The sequence below is a fragment of the Vitis riparia genome, chromosome 7 (assembly GCF_004353265.1).
Source record: "Vitis riparia cultivar Riparia Gloire de Montpellier isolate 1030 chromosome 7, EGFV_Vit.rip_1.0, whole genome shotgun sequence".
Lineage (NCBI taxonomy): Eukaryota > Viridiplantae > Streptophyta > Magnoliopsida > Vitales > Vitaceae > Vitis > Vitis riparia.
In genome coordinates this window covers 26,316,059-26,333,620 of record NC_048437.1, presented here as the reverse complement: position 1 = coordinate 26,333,620, position 17,562 = coordinate 26,316,059, and the positions used below count along the sequence as shown (strand labels likewise).

Sequence of the window (17,562 nt, the reverse complement as noted above, 5' to 3'; positions counted from 1 at the left end):
CTTTTTGTCACACATTATATTCAATATTTATTTTGGTCAAGATTTCATGTTGTAGTTGACATTACCTATTACAATTGTGATATGCCATGTAGGAGAAATTTACAGAGAGCAGATCATTCCAACAGTTGTCTTAGAAGTCTGATAAAAGAATTATTAGGGTTTCTTCTTCATGGATTAAACCCAATTTAATTAGTAATATGTTGGGAAACTTGTAACAAAATTTAAGATACTTGTACTACATGTATTACAAATGAAATGATAATCTCAATTGAAAACATAATGAGGAACTTCTTTAGCTTCCGCCACCTAATTCACGAGCAACGGTTGCAGTGGCGCAAATACACACCGCCGTTGAAATGGCCTTCATAATAAACTCCCGCCGGCCCGGAGACATGTTCTCAGCTTCAAAACCTGAAATGCAAGAATAACAGATACTGAATTGGAAGTGGACACTATAGTAAAAGAAGGATCCGATAAGTTAAGCGGAGATCATAACAGGCCAATCATAAGGTGGTAGGAGAAAATCCCTATAAAGAAAAAAAAAAGGCAAAATACACAATGATTTGTAGTGGTTCATTTCCTCCATTTTACAGGGCGGGTTCAATTCGCAATCACAAGGAAGCATATAGAATATAACTAGGCTACACACAACACAAATATCGCTTCAAAATGCGACTCAAGGACTCATGCCTCCAAACCCGCAAGTGGGGGTCGATTCGCAATCACAAGGAAGCGTGTAGAGTATAACTAGGCTACACACAACTCAATATGTGATATTCACTGAAACAAAATGTCAAAGTCAAGAGTATGGAAATGGAGAACTAGAGATGTAAGCTTATTCTGAGTGCGACAGTAACAGCCTCTAAGGGATGAACAGAAAAGAATGACAACCTTGGACCAACTTCAAAAGTACAAAAGCACCTTCCACATCCAGAAGCAGGCATCAAGATATGACCAAAAAGATAAGGTAGATGCTGGGCACCTGAGTTTCCCATTAGATAGGCAACTCAGCTGATGTTTAACCCACATGCTTATGAGGAAGTGACAATTAGAAAAGTATATGCTAAAGTTTGGGGGTGTTCGGTACATAACGCGTGCACTCTTAAAGTAATGAAAGGCGATGTAACCCTTCTTAAGGTAGACAACTATTCTTAGGTCCCCATCTAGGAAAGGCACCACTGGAAAGAATTAGATCCTTCTGTAAACCTTACATTTTCAGTGAACCAAATATTCTGAGCATCATGTTCAAAGAAATCTACAGCATATATTACCAGAAGAGCACTGTCTATTTCCACTGGCATAATGAAATTAAGAGCAGTAATGTTAAATCCAAACCATGTATAGTATCTTAACATGATTTAAACGACCATTGAGCATCTTCACATGATGCACGTGTAACAAACTAAGTAGCATGAGATGACCCAACAGACAATCCACTCAATTGTTTTTACAGGAGAAATTTTTAGAGTAGGGAAAACATCATGTAAATTAAATTGCAAAAGAAAATTGCTAGTTGTTCACAGGAATATTTTGGACACAATAGATAAGGGTATTGTTGCAGTAACAGTCAAATATGGAGGCTCTGAGCATGCGCGGCCTAGTCCCCTAACTATAGATGTAGGAAAGTTGGTCCAGACAGTTAGCCTCAGAGCTACAAGTTCTTTCACTCATCCATCCCTCAAGAGAAGGACCACCAAAATGCACTACTAACAAGGCATTTTCCATTTCAAAAGAAATACAGAGAAATGTGTGTGCTTCTCAGCAACCAAAAAAATAGTAAAAGAAGAAAACAATCCAAATTATTTGCAGTTTGTCATTGAACAGCCAACCTTTTATATTCATTACCATTCACAGGTGTATATATATATCCCTTTCATGAATCATTTCCCTTGGGTCTTAAATTCTGTCACAAAAGAATGTCCAATAATGGAGTCCCGAACCCCATTCATTATTGGCTCCTGTCGATACAGATTTTCCTCTTCTCATCAAGTGCTCTGAATGCAAGAACTGCACATGGTTGGGGAACAAAACATCAAAACCCCATCAAAGGAGGCAGCCATAATCTAGGACATGGTTCTTCATCCAGCTCAGTATATGATTCCTACCAACCTTATAGCCCTATCTTTGATGTCCCATCCTTTGGAGCAAGGGGTGATGGAGTTTCCGATGACTCCAAGGTTTCTGAATACCAAAAACCAAATTAGTGCTACCTACCATATTTTGTATATAACTGAGTTTAAAATTTTGTTTTCAGAATCGTATTTCTTTCAGATGGTATACAATAGTATCTTTCTTTGATAGTGTAATACTAGATTTGGACATTTATGACTATGATCAGGCATTTCAAGTGACGTGGTCTGCAGCATGTGCAGTCAAGAATGCAACAATTAAGATCCCATCTAAATTTCGGCTCCTCATCAGTCCAATTACACTGCAAGGACCTTGTGAACCAGGACTAGTCCTTCAGGTTCCAAAATTACGCATCTAGAAAACTCTAATTAGCTGGTTAAAGCTTAATAGTGCGAGTTCTAAAAGCTGATCAAAGTCTTTGATGCCACATCAGATAGATGGGATGATTGTCGCACCTGGAGGTCCAAGAATGTGGCTGAAACCAGAGCTACTGCAGTGGATCAACTTCAAGAATCTACATGACTTCGTAATCCAGGGAAGAGGAACAATTAACGGACAAGGCTCAGCATGGTGGTGGATTACACCCAGGATTCTGCAAAACCAGGTTTGTCGCAGATAACTACATGAACTAGAATTACTTAATTAGAAAACCCATATTCTAATATGAATTGAGTTGTGTTGACAGCTAACAAACAGAAACTCCAGATACGATGACATAATGAAGCCAACAGTGAGTGATTCTCCCACTAGCTATCCTAGTTTTATGTAACACATGGGACAGATGAATTTGGATCATACCACTTAAGCAGTATTCTTTTAACGATATCAAGCTTTTATCTCAGGCCGTGAGATTTTACTCAAGTTTAAACTTAACTATCCGTGACATCCAAATCCAAAACAGCCCAAGATGCCACCTAAAATTTGACAACTGTGCTGGGGTAAAGGTAACCAATCTCAGCATCTCCTCGCCAGGTGACAGCCCAAACACTGATGGGATCCATCTCCAGAACTCACAACGGGTGGAAGTAGAGAATTCTACAATTTCATGTGGTATTACTCTAGATTCTAAACCTTCTATTTTTCCGTATATTCCAGATAACTCTTCATCTAGAAGTTAAGTCTCCGTACTTGAGCAGGGGATGATTGTATCTCAATTCAGACTGGGTGTTCAGATGTAAACATTCGGAATATTAAATGTGGACCAGGGCATGGAATAAGGCATGTTAACAATCCCAGATTCTGCTTTTCACTATAAAACGTGGACTTTAGACCCTTGTTTTAACTGTTAACTCAAAACTCTCTGCAATTCAGCATAGGGGGCCTAGGTAAGGATGGCACCTTGGCCTGTGTATCAAACATTGTGGTTCAGAATTCCATAATGGTGGATACGCTATATGGAATCAGGATCAAAACCTGGCAGGTAATCTCCTAAGACCTCCACTCTAGTCATCCATAACTAGGTTCTGTTTTAACCTCTATTGCACCCTACTCAGGGTGGAGTTGGGTCCGTGAAGTCTGTGATATTTTCGGATATCAAAGTCTCTAACGTGAAAGTGCCAATCATGATTGATCAGTTCTACTGTGAAGGTGGTACTTGTCGAAACAAGACAGATGCAGTTTCTCTGACCAACATTACGTACAATCAAATAAATGGAACTTATGCTACACAGGCAATACATCTAGCCTGCAGTGACAGCATTCCGTGCACTAATATCAGCATGGGAAATGTCCTCCTCACTCCATCAACAACAACTAAAGGCTTGATGCAAGACCTATGTTGGAATTCCTACGGAAAATCTCTAGCCACTGTTTTTCCTCCCAGTCTAAACTGTCTAGAAACAGGAAATCCTCTATCCAAGAAAGCTAGTAATTTCAACAGAACTCATTTTACATGCTAAAAAAAGCTGCATTTACCTTTTATTCAAGTATTGTATTGTAAAGGTGGCTACTAGAAAAACAGAGAACAAGAAAAGGGGGGAAAAAATCTAAAATTCTCATAGTATCCTAGAAATAAATCACCTAATTCATTTAAAAAAAAAAAGCCACCACTGCCTAGCTTATCATATTAGTTGATCGTTCTTGTACCTTTTAACCAGCATATATAAAAACCTAAGAGGGTTCTAAATACAAGACCAACTTCAACTGCAACATTTCCATGAGAGAATATGAGTTGTCTCATTATTTTTTTCCTAGGTAGAGAATATAATTTACCTCATTTGCAAACAAGAGAGACTTATTGCTTTAATGCATGACACTTGGGGGCTTCCAAGAAAAACAAGCTAAAGAAACATATAACATGAAGATCCTCAATGTGTTCAGCTTGATAAAAGTATCAACAGTCTGTTAACTTCTTAAACATTATTGAACTAATTTTTAGCTACATTTATGCCCTCCCACCTCCAAACCCCAAAAATAAAGGGTATTGGAGTGCAAAATTTCTTCCAAGAAAAAGAAAAAAAAAATTATACTATCATTTCCAACTGTTTATTACAGTGAACTAATAATCCCAAACTCTATAAATCTCTCCATATTGAGATCAAAAGGAAAAAAGAAACATCATCCTTTACCAATCTCTCAATACAAGATATATTAATATAAACTGTTGAGAGAGAGAGAAAGAAGAAAAACCTTAATTCTCATTAATGTAATGATCTACTTACAATTGAGAAATATATATATATACAAGGCTAGGAGTCCTAACTACCATACATGTATCCTATATTAACAAGGAAAGGTTATATACTATAAATACATTATATTCAACACTCCCCCTCAAGCTGGAGCATATACGTCATATGCACCAAGCTTGTTACAAATATATTTAATCCTAGGACCTCTGAGAGATTTAGTGAAGATGTCAGCTAGTTGATCATTTGAATTAACAAAACTTGTAGCAACACATCCTGATGCGATCTTCTCTCTAATGAAATGACAGTCAACTTCAATATGTTTGGTCCTTTCATGAAAGACTGGATTGGATGCAATATGTAATGCGGCCTGGTTATCACATATGAGTTTCATCTGTTCATCCTTTCCAAATCTCAACTCTAGAAGAAGATGTCTCAACCATATGAGTTCACATGTTGCCAAAGCCATAGCTCGATACTCGGCTTCAGCGCTAGATCTGGCCACTACATCTTGTTTCTTACTCTTCCAAGATATTAGATTACCTCCAATAAAAACACAGTACCCTGAAGTGGAACGTCTATCTGTGGGTGAGCCAGCCCAATCTGCATCTGTGTAACCAACAACCTGAGTATGACCTCTGTTCTCGTACAACACACCTTGGCCTGGTGTACTTTTGATATATCGAAGAATGCGGATTACAGCATCCCAATGGCTATCACATGGTGACTGTAGGAATTGACTAACAACACTCACAGGAAAAGAAATGTCTGGACGAGTAATGGTGAGATAGTTCAATTTACCTACGAGCCGTCGATATCTCCCGGGGTCTCCTAAAGGCTCCCCCTGTCCTGGTACAAGTTTGACATTCGGATCCATAGGTGTGTCTACCGGTTTACAGTCTAACATACCAGTTTCTTCCAGGATGTCTAAAGCATACTTCCTTTGGGAAAGGACCACAGCAGAACTGGATTGAGCTATCTCAATTCCCAAGAAATACTTGAGTTTCCCCAAGTCTTTGGTCTGAAAGTGGGTAAAAAGGTGTTGCTTTAGTTTCTGAATACCATCCTGATCACTGCCTGTAATGACGATGTCGTCCACATAAACAACCAGATAAATACACTGCCCCAAAGAGTTATGATGATAGAAAACTGAATGGTCTGCTGTACTGCGAAGCATGCCAAACTCTTGAACAACAGAACTAAAACGGCTAAACCATGCTCGAGGAGATTGTTTCAAGCCATATAGAGAACGGCGTAACCTGCATACTAAACCAGACTCCCCCTGAGCAACAAAACCAGGAGGTTGCTCCATATAAACTTCCTCGGCAAGATCACCATGAAGGAAGGCATTTTTAATATCCAATTGATAAAGAGGCCAAGAACACATGGCAGCCATGGAGAGAAGCAGACGAACAGAAGCAATCTTGGCAACCGGAGAGAATGTGTCACCATAATCAGAACCATAAACCTGAGTATAGCCTTTAGCAACTAAGCGGGCCTTAAGGCGATCAACCTGACCATCAGGACCAACCTTAACTGCGTAAACCCAACGACAACCAACGGTAGATTTACCCGAGGGTAAAACAACAAGATCCCAAGTGCCATTAGAGTGCAGAGCAGCCATTTCATCCACCATTGCCTGTCGCCAGCCTGGATGGGAAAGAGCTTCATGGGTGCTCTTTGGAAGAGAAACAGAGGATATAGCAGAAACAAAAGCAGAATAGGGTGAAGATAATCGATGATAACTCAAAAAATTGTAAATAGGATGAGGATTACGAGTAGAGCGAGTACCTTTCCGAACAGCAATGGGTAAGTCATTAGGAGAAGGCAGAGCCGGGGTAGGTGAAGCCGAAGGGATAGGAAGTGAGTCAGCAGGTGCCTCAGCAAAAGGGAGAGGAGCAACGACACGAGGGCGACGATGATAAACCTGAAGTGGCCGAGGAGGCATAGCATCAGGTGGGGAGACAATGGGAATAGGCAAGACTTCAGAAACAGGAAGAGACTCAGAAGTGGTGGAAAAGAATGGTGAGTCCTCAAAGAAGGTGACATCAGCGGAGATAAAGTATCGATGAGTCTCAAGGGAATAACAACGATAACCCTTCTGAAGTCTAGAGTATCCCAAGAAGAGACACTTCATGGCTTTGGCGGAAAGCTTGTCCTGTCCAGGAGTGAGAATATGAACAAAGCAAGTACAACCAAAGACACGAGGAGGAAGGAAATAAAGTGGTTGGTCAGGGAAGAGAAGGGAGTGAGGAATCTGATCATGTAAGACAGAGGAGGGCATACGATTAATCAAATAACAAGCGGTAAGAACAGCGTCCCCCCAAAAACGAAAAGGAACATTGCTATGGAGGAGGAGAGTACGAGCTGTCTCAACAAGATGTCGATTCTTGCGTTCAGCTACCCCATTTTGTTGAGGAGTATGAGCACAAGAAGACTGATGAAGAATCCCATGATGAGACATAAACGAAGTAAATGGGGCTGAAAAATATTCCCTGGCATTGTCACTGCGTAACACACGAATAGAAACATTGAACTGGGTTTGGATTTCAGCATAAAATTTCTGGAAAATAGAGAATAACTCAGCTCGATTTTTCATTAAAAATAACCAAGTACATCGAGAATAATCATCAATGAAAGTGACAAAATACTGAAATCCTAAAGTAGACGCAGTCCGACAAGGACCCCAAACATCAGTGTGGACAAGCTCAAAAGGAGACTTTGCCCGATTATTCAAACGCTTTGGGAACGAGACACGAGTATGTTTCCCAAGCTGACATGACTCACACGGAAGCGACGATAAAGTGGAAAAACGAGGGACCATCTTCTGGAACTTGGAGAGACTAGGGTGGCCCAGACGATTGTGAATGAGGAGAGGAGCATCAGTGGAAATGCAAACTGCAGGAGATGAATCCGAGGTGAGGTGATAGAGGCCTTGAGACTCACGTCCTATGCCAATCGTCTTCCCCGTACTCCGGTCCTGCAAGGTCACAAATTTATCAGAAAAGGTAATAGAGCAATTAAGAGTACGAGTGATTTTGCTGATGGAAATAAGATTAAAAGGACATTCAGGAGTATAAAGGACAGAAGTGAGAGGTAGAGAAGGCAGAGGAAGGGCCAAACCAATACCTTTAGCCACAGTTTGAGAACCATTAGCTAAGGTAACATTAGGTAAAGCAGAGGTAGTAGTAATAGAGGAGAAAAGATCCTTATTACCAGATAAGTGATCAGAAGCTCCAGAATCTAGAATCCAGGGTCCAAGAGAAGATGTGTGGGTAAGGCAGGCAAAGGCATTACCAGGCTGGGCAACAGAGGCAACAGAAGCCTGAGATGCGGAAGAGCTCGGAGCTTGAGGCAGCGGAGAATCAGAGGACTGGGCCACATGGGCAGTGCGAGGAGGTCGTCCATGTAACTGATAGCAACGATCGCGAGTGTGGCCAAGTTTATTGCAATAGGTGCAATGAGGACGTTGACCTCTACCTCGGGTACCACTACGGCCTCCTCGAGAGTTAGTTTGAGAAACTAACACAGAAGAATCTGAAGTGCTATCAAATGGCAAAGTCTGAGTGGAGGAGATACGGAGGAGGCGAGCAAACACATCATCCAAGGACGGAACTGATGAACTACCAAGAATCTGATCGCGGACAGGCTCAAGATCCGGACGGAGGCCAATAAGAGTAAGAACCATGAAGAACTTGTCAAGCTGTGTTTGTTGAGCCCCAACATCAGGAGTAAGAGGCATCACAGTCAAGAACTCCTCCTTAAGAGAGGCAATCTGGCCAATATAAGTAGATAGATCCAAGTCCTGTTGGCTGAGATGGACAATTGCAGAAGCCACCTTATAAAGACGCTGGATATCATTCGTATATAATCCTTTGGCCTGAGTCCAAAATTTAAAACAAGTTTTGTAGGCCCGAAGATGAAGAAGAATCTTGGGATCAACCGATTGCCATAATACACTACATAACTGTGCATCTATCTTCCTCCACTGTACGCGGTCAACCTCAGGGATATCTGCCTCCTGTGTAATCAAGTGATCCTCATATCCTTGACCCATAAACCAAAGTTCAACAGACGCAGACCAGGAAAGATAATTGTCACTGCCAACCAATTTCTCCGAAGTAATCATAGGAGATCCAGATATAACAGCGGAAAAAATGGAATTTTTAGTAGTCATATCTACTTATCTGAAGAATGAAGTATGTTTGGATCGAAGAGAGCCCTAATACGGCTTCAGATTGCGGCGTGGCACCACCGAAAAAGGGAGACGGCCTCAGATCGCGGCGTGGTACCACCAGAAAGGTAGAAGAACACTTCCCAAGGCACGTGCAGGGATTGGAGTGGAGAAAAAGTAGTCGGAGCTTCGCCGGAAAGGCTGTTTGGAGGGCCGACGGAGACAAAAATCCCCAAAAGAGGTATGTGCAGGGCTCGGATGGGAGAACCAGGGAGGTAGGGAGGCTGGTCGGCGTCAGGCGAAGCTGGAGGAGGAGGCGCGTCGCCGGAAAAGGCCTCACGCGCCCTCACGCGCCGGCGCGTGAGATTCAGTCGCCGGCCGGAAATTTGCGCGTGGACGGCGCGTGGATGGGATTTTGGTGCCGGTGCCTTCACAAAAGTTGTAGATCTCCTCCAGGCGCTCCTTCTGGTATAGTCGGTGTCGGAAAAATACGTCGCCGGAAAGTCGCCGGAAAATTCGCCGGAAAAGTTCGCCGGCGGTGAGTAGTTTCTGTCGACGATCCGAATGACCGGAAAGTATTGGAAGATGGGGAAGGTGACCGGAATGAAACACGGTCACCGGAAGGTTTCCCGGAGTTGATGACACGAGAAACAAGAAAGAATTAGGTTTTCTTCCTTGGCTCTGATACCATGTTGAGAGAGAGAGAAAGAAGAAAACCTTAATTCTCATTAATGTAATGATCTACTTACAATTGAGAAATATATATATATACAAGGCTAGGAGTCCTAACTACCATACATGTATCCTATATTAACAAGGAAAGGTTATATACTATAAATACATTATATTCAACATAAACTTTCTGGATTACCTGCATGCACAATGGCAAGGGAAAGACTGTAACATCAGCAAGTAGTTTCAGCTTGCATCCTTTTATGGATTGCCTTGTAGCAATGGAGACTGCAAAGCGGAAGTTTTGACTTGGAGTCCCGATACTTGTATGGGTTAGTACATGAAGGGCCGGCACATTTTTCCCGAGGAGGAGGATAACTGAAAATTCATAACAACGATCCACAAATTATCAGCAAACTAGAATTGATATCCGTCTGTTTATGTGTGTGTGCTTATTTGGGCATAGTAAAAAAATGCATCGAATTTGAGATGGAGAAAATAATGGATCAATACTTGCAAGGTTTGGGGTCAAATAGACTAGGAAGACCCATATCCTTTGAGAATGTAAGAACGGTGCCAGTTGGACCCATGACACATCTGATGGTGTTTGATGGGAGTGTTAGAGCATTAGCAGCCCTCTCCTGCATGAAACACATTATTAAACAAAATGAAATCTATGGCTTCATGACAAGTTTTAAAAAATCAGGTTATTTGTGCAACCATTACCTGTGCCAATTCTTCCCTGCGCTTCTTCATCTTATCTTCTCGCTTCTTCCTACCTGAATCTTGACCAAGTATTTTTCTAATTGCCTCAGCCTACAGAATTGAATCCAAACACACTTACTTTCCATTCTCAAAATCTTGAAGATCCATAACAAAGACAGATAATATAGAGCATAGATAGAGGAACCTCAGATTCCCGAGCTGCCTTCTCAACTTGCATTTTACGTCTCTGAGCAGCCTCAGCTTTCTTTAGTTGCTGCTCTACTTCAGAAAGTTTCTCCTTTTGCTCTGTGATCAACCAAACAATCAGAGAAGTGAAGCAGTTACATTGAAATCCCAAATTAGTACTCTTAGAAACAGTTCAAGTAAGAAGGTAATAAATTCTCACTTCTAGATGGAGCAGGAGGCAACCCATTTGGAAACTCAATTAGGCTTGCACCAGGGGCAGAAGAGGCATCTTTACCGGACTGAAGAGCCCTTTGACGTGTTGTGAGAGTCATTTCCCTCTTACTTTCCGACAATGAATCAACAGATTCTTTCCTCAGTTTCTTCATCTTGTTTTCTTCAAGTTCACTATCAGATATCACTTCTTCGTCTTCTTGTTCTTCCTCATAATCTGTTTCCTCAGATACTCTATCTGATCTTGACTTCTTCTTACCATCTTTGCTTGATCCCAAATTTTCATCTTTCTTACCATCAATTGTCCTCATCTTAGAAACCCTCCGTGGTTTCTTGCCTGATTCTTCCTCATCATCTTTATTTCCTGCAGTAACCTTCGAAGTCTTGAGTTTCTCCAGGTATCGTATTTCATCATCTTCGTCATCATCAAATGCCCCATCTAATACACGCCTCTTAGGGACCCGTTTGCTCTTACGAACTGGATCTGATTTGTCTCCTTGCTTTCCTGAGATCTTCCCCATTAAAGAATCCTCCTTTCCAAGGCTAAAACCACCTCTTGAGAAATCTCTCCATGGGATTCCTTGCAAGCCACTCCGCTTATCTGGAGGAGAATGGCTATCATCTGAATTGTCCTGCAATAAAAAGATGTTTAAATGGAAAGATTCCCAAAATGCCACATGGTACTTTGTAAAATTCATATAATGATATAACATACATTAATAGAAATTTTTTATTTTTTATTTCCATACAGGGCACAGTAAGACATCAGAATTCTGTGTGGACAAATAAAAATCTGGCTTAGATCAGGCAGAAAATCTCTACAATGAAGCCAAAAAAAAAAGAGGTCAAGAATAATCAATTTCTCAAAATCGTGATATCCATGGAAATTGAATGGCCCCACAATTACCAGCATAGCATTTGAAGCTAGAAATCCTGCACCTAGAATGGCACTCCTAGAATGAAGTGCATTAAGTAATTGGAGATATTAACAAATGTATAAAATCAGTTTTAGGATTTCTTAAAGTGTTGTCATTTTAGGCTTTCACCGTCATTCAGAAGATCGCTACCATAAGACCTGTTCATGATTATGATTTTGTATATAAGCTATATAAAACAAAATGAGGCAATTCAATTTCTAGACAATTGAATGCTTTCCAAGTGATTAGCATCATTATATTTTATAAAACTGAGGCTAAATTTCTCTTGACAAACCCTGATATTGAATGCTCTAAACCAATTACATGTATCTCATGAAACACTTTATAAGATTATACCATGATTTCTCACTTACAAGAAAAAAAAAAACTACTCAAGCTTGACTTGGTACAGCATCTAAAGAAAAAGAGACTGTTCTTCCTATCAAAAAAGAAAAGAGACTGTTCTTAACAAGAGCATGTAGCCACCAACTTCACCAACTCAAATTGACAGGAGGAAAGGCTATATACCTGAAGAATCAGTTTCTGGCGTGGTCGGGGGGCATCTGAGGATCGAGAACTTTTTCTCGAAGATCCACCTGACGCTGCACCATTAGATAAGGACTGAGCCTGAATTGTGCGTGTGACACCACCAACCTTGAGTTTAACCTTTTTAACCTTGCTTTCATGTCCTGATCCATCCAAATCCACTCCTGACTGCCTTGAACTCTGACTTTCACCATTCCTTTGACTTGGATGATCTGTAGCTCTTGATTGTGGCTCCGGACTTTCCTTCACCTTGCCTATGCTTTTCCAGTTAGCCGGGGCAAGGACCCCTTCACTGCACCTCTTATTATTCACCCTACCTCGTCCTTGTTCATTATTATCTCTCAAACCACTCTCGTTACTATCTCCCAAACCTTCACAATCAAACATTGCATTACAACCCCCATCTTCCTTCTTGATCCTTTTGTTGGGGCTTTCACATTCAGCTCTACCAACAGAAACAGCCTTTGCAGCGCATTGATTAAGGTTGAACTCCTTCCTCCTAGAACTAGCATCACAAGCAGCATTTTCATCACTTGAGACCTTGCACACATCATCTGAAGGCGGTGTTGATGAATGATCCCAACTTTCAGTATGTGGCTGAGACTCAGGTCTTGGTCGACGGGAAGCTCGACTTCTCTTCTTCCTCACAGTGTTGCCGATACCATCTAACCGAGTACCACCAAACTCCTCCATACCAAGGTCCTTTAGTGCGATTACTTCTCAGATAATGAGATGAAAGAAACTCATAAAAATCATGCAATGCAGCAACTTTGGAACTGCTATAGCCAAGAAATAAGAAACCAATAAGGATCCAATATCAAACAAATCCTTGAGAGTGATTAAACCATTTATAAACCCCATTATATCAAAATAACAAAAAACAGAGATAAAAGAAACATTCATAACAGAATGTTCAAAAGAATATTAAAAAAAAAAAAAAAAATCACAAGAAGCAGTTAACAGTATAGAATGGATCATAAAAGTCAGTATATTAGGGAAGAAAGGAAAAAAAGAAACATGAATCAACAACGTCTATTGAAAAACCAACAGCAATAGAGAAAGCAGTAGCCAAAAACAAAAGAAATAGGCCGTAATTAAGAAGTGCAGAATAGCCCAAAATAATCGAATTAGACCAATGTACACAGCAGGAAAAACAAGATCACAGATAAATGATATCTTACACATTATATAAATGGATATTTGCAGATGAAAACAGAATGTGAATTCCCACATCATAGAGACCAAAAAAAAAGAAGCGAGAGAGAGAGTAGAATTTAATGAAATGATATGATCAATGATCCTCTCCCAAATTTCCCATCAAGACGGAAGAAACTAAGAACAGAAAAAACAGAATTGAGAAAGGAAAACGCAAACCTACATCAACCCAAACGCCAAATCAACAATCCCCAATGGTACACAAATCAAACCAACCAAACAACCAAAAACACAAGAAATCAAACAAAACCCCAGAGGAAACCCCCACATCAAACTATCAAGCCACTCCCCTCCCCAGAAAATCCGAGACCCCCCCCACAAACAAATAACCAAAAACAAATAAACCTGACATACTCACATAGAAAAACCTCCAATTGAACAAAAACAGAGACAAACCCACATACAAAACCCTCCAGATAGAAAATTCTCTAATAAAGCAAACGACAAAAATGGGTACCTACCTTTTCTGAATAAAAGACCCAGAGATGGAGAATAGAGGGAGAAAGAGCGAGTGGTTGAGCAAAAGATGGAGAAAATTGAGATGGCATTTGAATGGGAAAGGGGAGAGTCTTAGAGTGGGTGGTGATGTAGTTTGGTGCGGATAAATAGTATGATCAGGAGAAGAGGAGTCGTGGTAGTAGTAGGAGTGGTAAAGAAGACTCTTCTTAATAATCTTCTCCATGTTTTTTCCTTTATACTACATACCACACCACACCACACCACCCCACACGGCCTGTGTTTTTTGTTGGCTTTGTCTCCTGTGTTTTTGTTGATTCGGTCACACCACCGATTCCACTCACTCACCCAACTCGCTCCTCTCCTTTCTCTATCTCTCTCTCTCTCTCTACTTTCTCTCACTAGAGTTTCTCTCTCTATCACCTTCCTTTTAGTTATTTTCCCTCCTCTTCAACGCACGATTGTGCTGCAATTGATGCGCAGATTAAGCCCTCTGCGCACCACTCGGGTAGGTTAGTGCAATGCCCTCCTCATTCCGTTCCCGTGTGCTGTGGCTTGTCACGTGCGAACCTTATTATAAAGTTGATAGTGACCCTTGTTGTTTTCCAAATTTGGCATCGTGCCCTGAAGTTTCTGGATTTAAAAATTCTACTCTTGAAATTTATTTGTTCATAGGTTTATTACACTTTACCTTTCTAACCTATAACATGTTTTGCACATTAACCCATTAAGTTTAAAATCGAATAATATACCTTCATGTTTTATAATTGTATGTAATGTGCATTTTTAAAATGACGGTATTATCTTAATTGGACGGAAGACGTATATACTCTCCACATGACCTATTTAAGTGAGGGTAAAAATATCATTTCATTTTAAAACCCTAATCGAGCCCTCCTTTGTCTTCGTTTTCTTCCTTTTCCTTTTTTCTTCCTTCCCAAATTGTAGACGAAGCATAGATGAATACCCAAATTGCAATCAAAGCATATTAAAGAGTGAAAATTGCAAGAAAATCGTGATGATGCAATATTTTTTTTTTCTTTTTATTTTCAAAAAGCTTGATTTTTTTCCTCAAATTTCTCCCAAAATTTCCCTCAATTTTATGAAATATTAAAACGAAACCCTAATAATAAAACAAAAGCATAACATAAAAACGAAACCCAACCCTGACTCTAACTCCATGTTGTATACATGTGTGTGTGATATGGATGTTGTGTTAGGTTTGTTTGATTGTTGTTGTTTTTGTGGGTTTTTGCACTTTGTTTGGTTGGTGATAAAATCAATAGATTTTTTTTCCTTTATAAATTTTGAATCTGAGACTATTTGAATTAGTTGAAGTGATTTTTTAATAATATTGTTATTTTTTTGGTAAAATTTTTTGAGTTTGGTTCTAATCACCATAAGATGTATAATCTTGTTCATTGGAATTTTGGGAAAATTCCAATTGGTGATTGAAGGAGGAAGAAGAAGGTTAGGTAGGGATTTGGGTGTTTTGAAATAAAATGATTGTTTTGCCCTCAATCACGTGGAAAGCACGTGCCTTTTCGTCCAAAAACATAACGTCGTCTCTCAAAAAATGCACATTGCATGCAATTATAAAATGATAAAGGATACATTATTCGATTTTCAACTCGTGGGGTAATGTGCAAAACACAATCTAAGTTAGGGGTAAAGTGTAATAAACATTTGTTTATTTATTTTTTCAATTTCTAACTCTTTTATACACCCATTTATGCTAGGCTAATACTTTTAATGTTATTATTAAAAAACAAGATAATGAAAAAAAAAATGTCAATATAAATGATATTGTTGTAAAGGGTTAATTTCATTCACCTCCTCTACTATTTTGATTAAATACATCCAACTTCCATAGGTTAGAAATTTCATCATACACCTCCCTTATTTTGAGTGAAAAATGAGGTAAATGAAAAGATAAAATGAAGTATTTGATAAAATTTTAAACTTATAAGAGCTATATGTATTTAATCGAAACCTCGGGAAATGTGAATGAAATTATTAACTTTTATCATAAAATATGACAATTTCTTATATCTTGAAACTTATGAATAATTATTCATATTTATGTAAATATTTTTCTTACACTCTATAAAAGGGATGAGCTACAAATAAAATATTCATTAAGTTTCTTTGTTAGCATTACGAGACTCTAACCAATATTTTGAAACATCATTCAGTTTTTTTCAAAACATCTACATCAAATATTGCGAGAAGGTATATCGTAATATAGTTTCTTTTATGTAATCTTTATAATTATGCATTGTTCTACATTATTGGATTATTTAAATTTTAATTATTCACAACCTAGTGTAAAATAAATGTTAAAAGTCATATGGTTAAATACAATAGGAAAATTATTACAGTCACGTAGTCAAAAGTTTTATGAAAAATATTACGTTTATACAAAACTAGAAACTATGTAATTATTATTATTATTTATAATCAGAAAATATGAATATATGAATATTAATGATGTTCATAATAATTAAAAACTTTAGCAAAAAGAAAAAGAAAAAGAGTTTATTACTTGTTAGGTTCAACCTTATTCAACTACTCAAGCCATGGTTTGAATTGTTTTTTCAATCATACTACTCTAGTTAAGATTATTTATTTATTCTTTTATTTATTGTCATTTATATTGTGAACATAATGAATTTAAACTAATAGAAGATTAAAATTTATTGTTGGATGAGCTTTATGACTTTATTTTTATTTTAAAAAAATTCTAAAACTTTATTTAGGGGATTTTTTTTTTATTGTTAATTAAATTTGCCTTAGACATTTATGTTTTGTTTTGGGACTCCACGTCTTCTTGGATCAATATCTTATATGGGTTTTTTTTTTTTTTTTTATTTATTATTACTATTACTTTCATTTTTTATTAGTAGGTTTCTTCCTTATAAAAAGAGTCATAAGGAGATTTATAGCAATATCATTCACAAGTTCTCATAATTCAACAAATTCTCATATTTTATAACACTCCCCTTTGATAACAATAAGAACATCATTAGTACCTTACTAAGAAAAACTAAGAGAAATCTAGTAAAAGAAAAAGTATAATATTCTTCAAATAATTTCATCATTATGATTATCTCGTAAAAAACTTTGTTAGTAAATCCTAGTCGGACAAAACCTAAACAGAAGAAAAAAAAAAGTGTAATATATACATATCAATATTTTCTTCTTCATATAAACATGATTATTCTTTCTTCAACATTTTGACTAATAGATCCCTCAATCTTCGCATTCTAATGTTGTATATTAACTTTTTCAATGTAGTTGAAGGTAACACTTTCGTAAAATATATTTATTAGATTATCATATGATTGAACCTATTAAACATCAATTTCATATTTCTGTTGGAGATCAAGAATATAGAAGAATTAAGAGGAAATATGTTTAGTTTTGTCACATTTTTATAAGTTCTTCTTTAATTTGTGCAATATAAGTAACATTATCTCCATACAACTTGGCAGTTTAATATTTGATAGAGGGTAGTCCACATGATTCCAAAAATGTTGAATCATTGACCTTGACCATAAACATTCACAACTTGCTTAATAAATTGTAAGAAACTCTAAATGATTTGAAGAGTTGTCCACCCTTGTTTATTTAACTAATTACCACAATATTGTCATACTATCATAGGTAAATACATATCTTATTTCAAATTGAGCTTTATGGG

At 38.3% G+C, this 17,562-nt stretch overlaps 2 protein-coding genes across 11 annotated transcripts; one reads left to right on the top strand and one right to left on the bottom strand.

Moving 5' to 3' along the window:
• Positions 1 to 125: 125 nt before the first annotated feature.
• LOC117918560 (triadin) lies at positions 126 to 14,284 on the bottom strand. 8 transcript variants are annotated; one of them, XR_004651888.1, is made up of 10 exons: positions 13,865 to 14,284; positions 12,171 to 12,964; positions 10,715 to 11,357; positions 10,514 to 10,614; positions 10,330 to 10,419; positions 10,117 to 10,244; positions 9,803 to 9,981; positions 2,586 to 2,722; positions 2,110 to 2,181; positions 1,517 to 2,007 (listed from the first exon to the last, which is right to left on the bottom strand). XR_004651888.1 is itself a non-coding variant. In XM_034835300.1 (8 exons), exons 2-7 carry the CDS (start codon positions 12,879 to 12,881, stop codon positions 9,837 to 9,839), a joined length of 1,818 nt encoding a protein of 605 aa, XP_034691191.1. In that variant the 5' UTR covers positions 12,882 to 12,967; positions 13,865 to 14,284; the 3' UTR covers positions 126 to 411; positions 9,803 to 9,836. The 8 variants fall into 8 exon arrangements, 6 of the variants coding, with proteins under 6 accessions (XP_034691191.1, XP_034691190.1, XP_034691193.1 ...); XR_004651887.1 differs by having other exon boundaries at positions 2,110 to 2,722; XM_034835300.1 differs by lacking the exons at positions 1,517 to 2,007; positions 2,110 to 2,181; positions 2,586 to 2,722 and adding an exon at positions 126 to 411 and having other exon boundaries at positions 12,171 to 12,967.
• On the top strand, positions 1,824 to 4,267 carry LOC117918561 (polygalacturonase At1g48100-like). 3 transcript variants are annotated; one of them, XM_034835307.1, is made up of 8 exons: positions 1,824 to 2,177; positions 2,339 to 2,467; positions 2,564 to 2,734; positions 2,816 to 2,860; positions 2,973 to 3,180; positions 3,267 to 3,348; positions 3,442 to 3,550; positions 3,705 to 4,267. In XM_034835307.1, the coding sequence occupies exons 1-8, from the start codon at positions 1,917 to 1,919 to the stop codon at positions 4,026 to 4,028; spliced, it is 1,329 nt and encodes a 442-aa protein (XP_034691198.1). In that variant the 5' UTR covers positions 1,824 to 1,916; the 3' UTR covers positions 4,029 to 4,267. The 3 variants fall into 3 exon arrangements, with proteins under 3 accessions (XP_034691198.1, XP_034691197.1, XP_034691199.1); XM_034835306.1 differs by having other exon boundaries at positions 3,624 to 4,266; XM_034835308.1 differs by having other exon boundaries at positions 3,718 to 3,844.
• Positions 14,285 to 17,562: the final 3,278 nt, after the last annotated feature.

Bases quoted from the DNA above. Each gene is read 5' to 3' on its own strand.
- LOC117918561 (XM_034835306.1), top strand. From the start codon at position 1,917: ATGTCCAATAATGGAGTCCCGAACCCCATTCATTATTGGCTCCTGTCG. The intron at 2,735-2,815 runs GTTTGTCGCAGA...TTGTGTTGACAG, and splicing joins CCAGGATTCTGCAAAACCAG to CTAACAAACAGAAACTCCAG. The intron at 3,349-3,441 runs GCATGTTAACAA...TCTGCAATTCAG, and splicing joins GGACCAGGGCATGGAATAAG to CATAGGGGGCCTAGGTAAGG.
- LOC117918560 (XM_034835300.1), bottom strand. From the start codon at position 12,881: ATGGAGGAGTTTGGTGGTACTCGGTTAGATGGTATCGGCAACACTGTG. The intron at 11,358-12,170 runs GTATATAGCCTT...TTTTTATTGCAG, and splicing joins GCCAGAAACTGATTCTTCAG to GACAATTCAGATGATAGCCA. The intron at 9,982-10,116 runs GTATTGATCCAT...ATGAATTTTCAG, and splicing joins TTTGACCCCAAACCTTGCAA to TTATCCTCCTCCTCGGGAAA.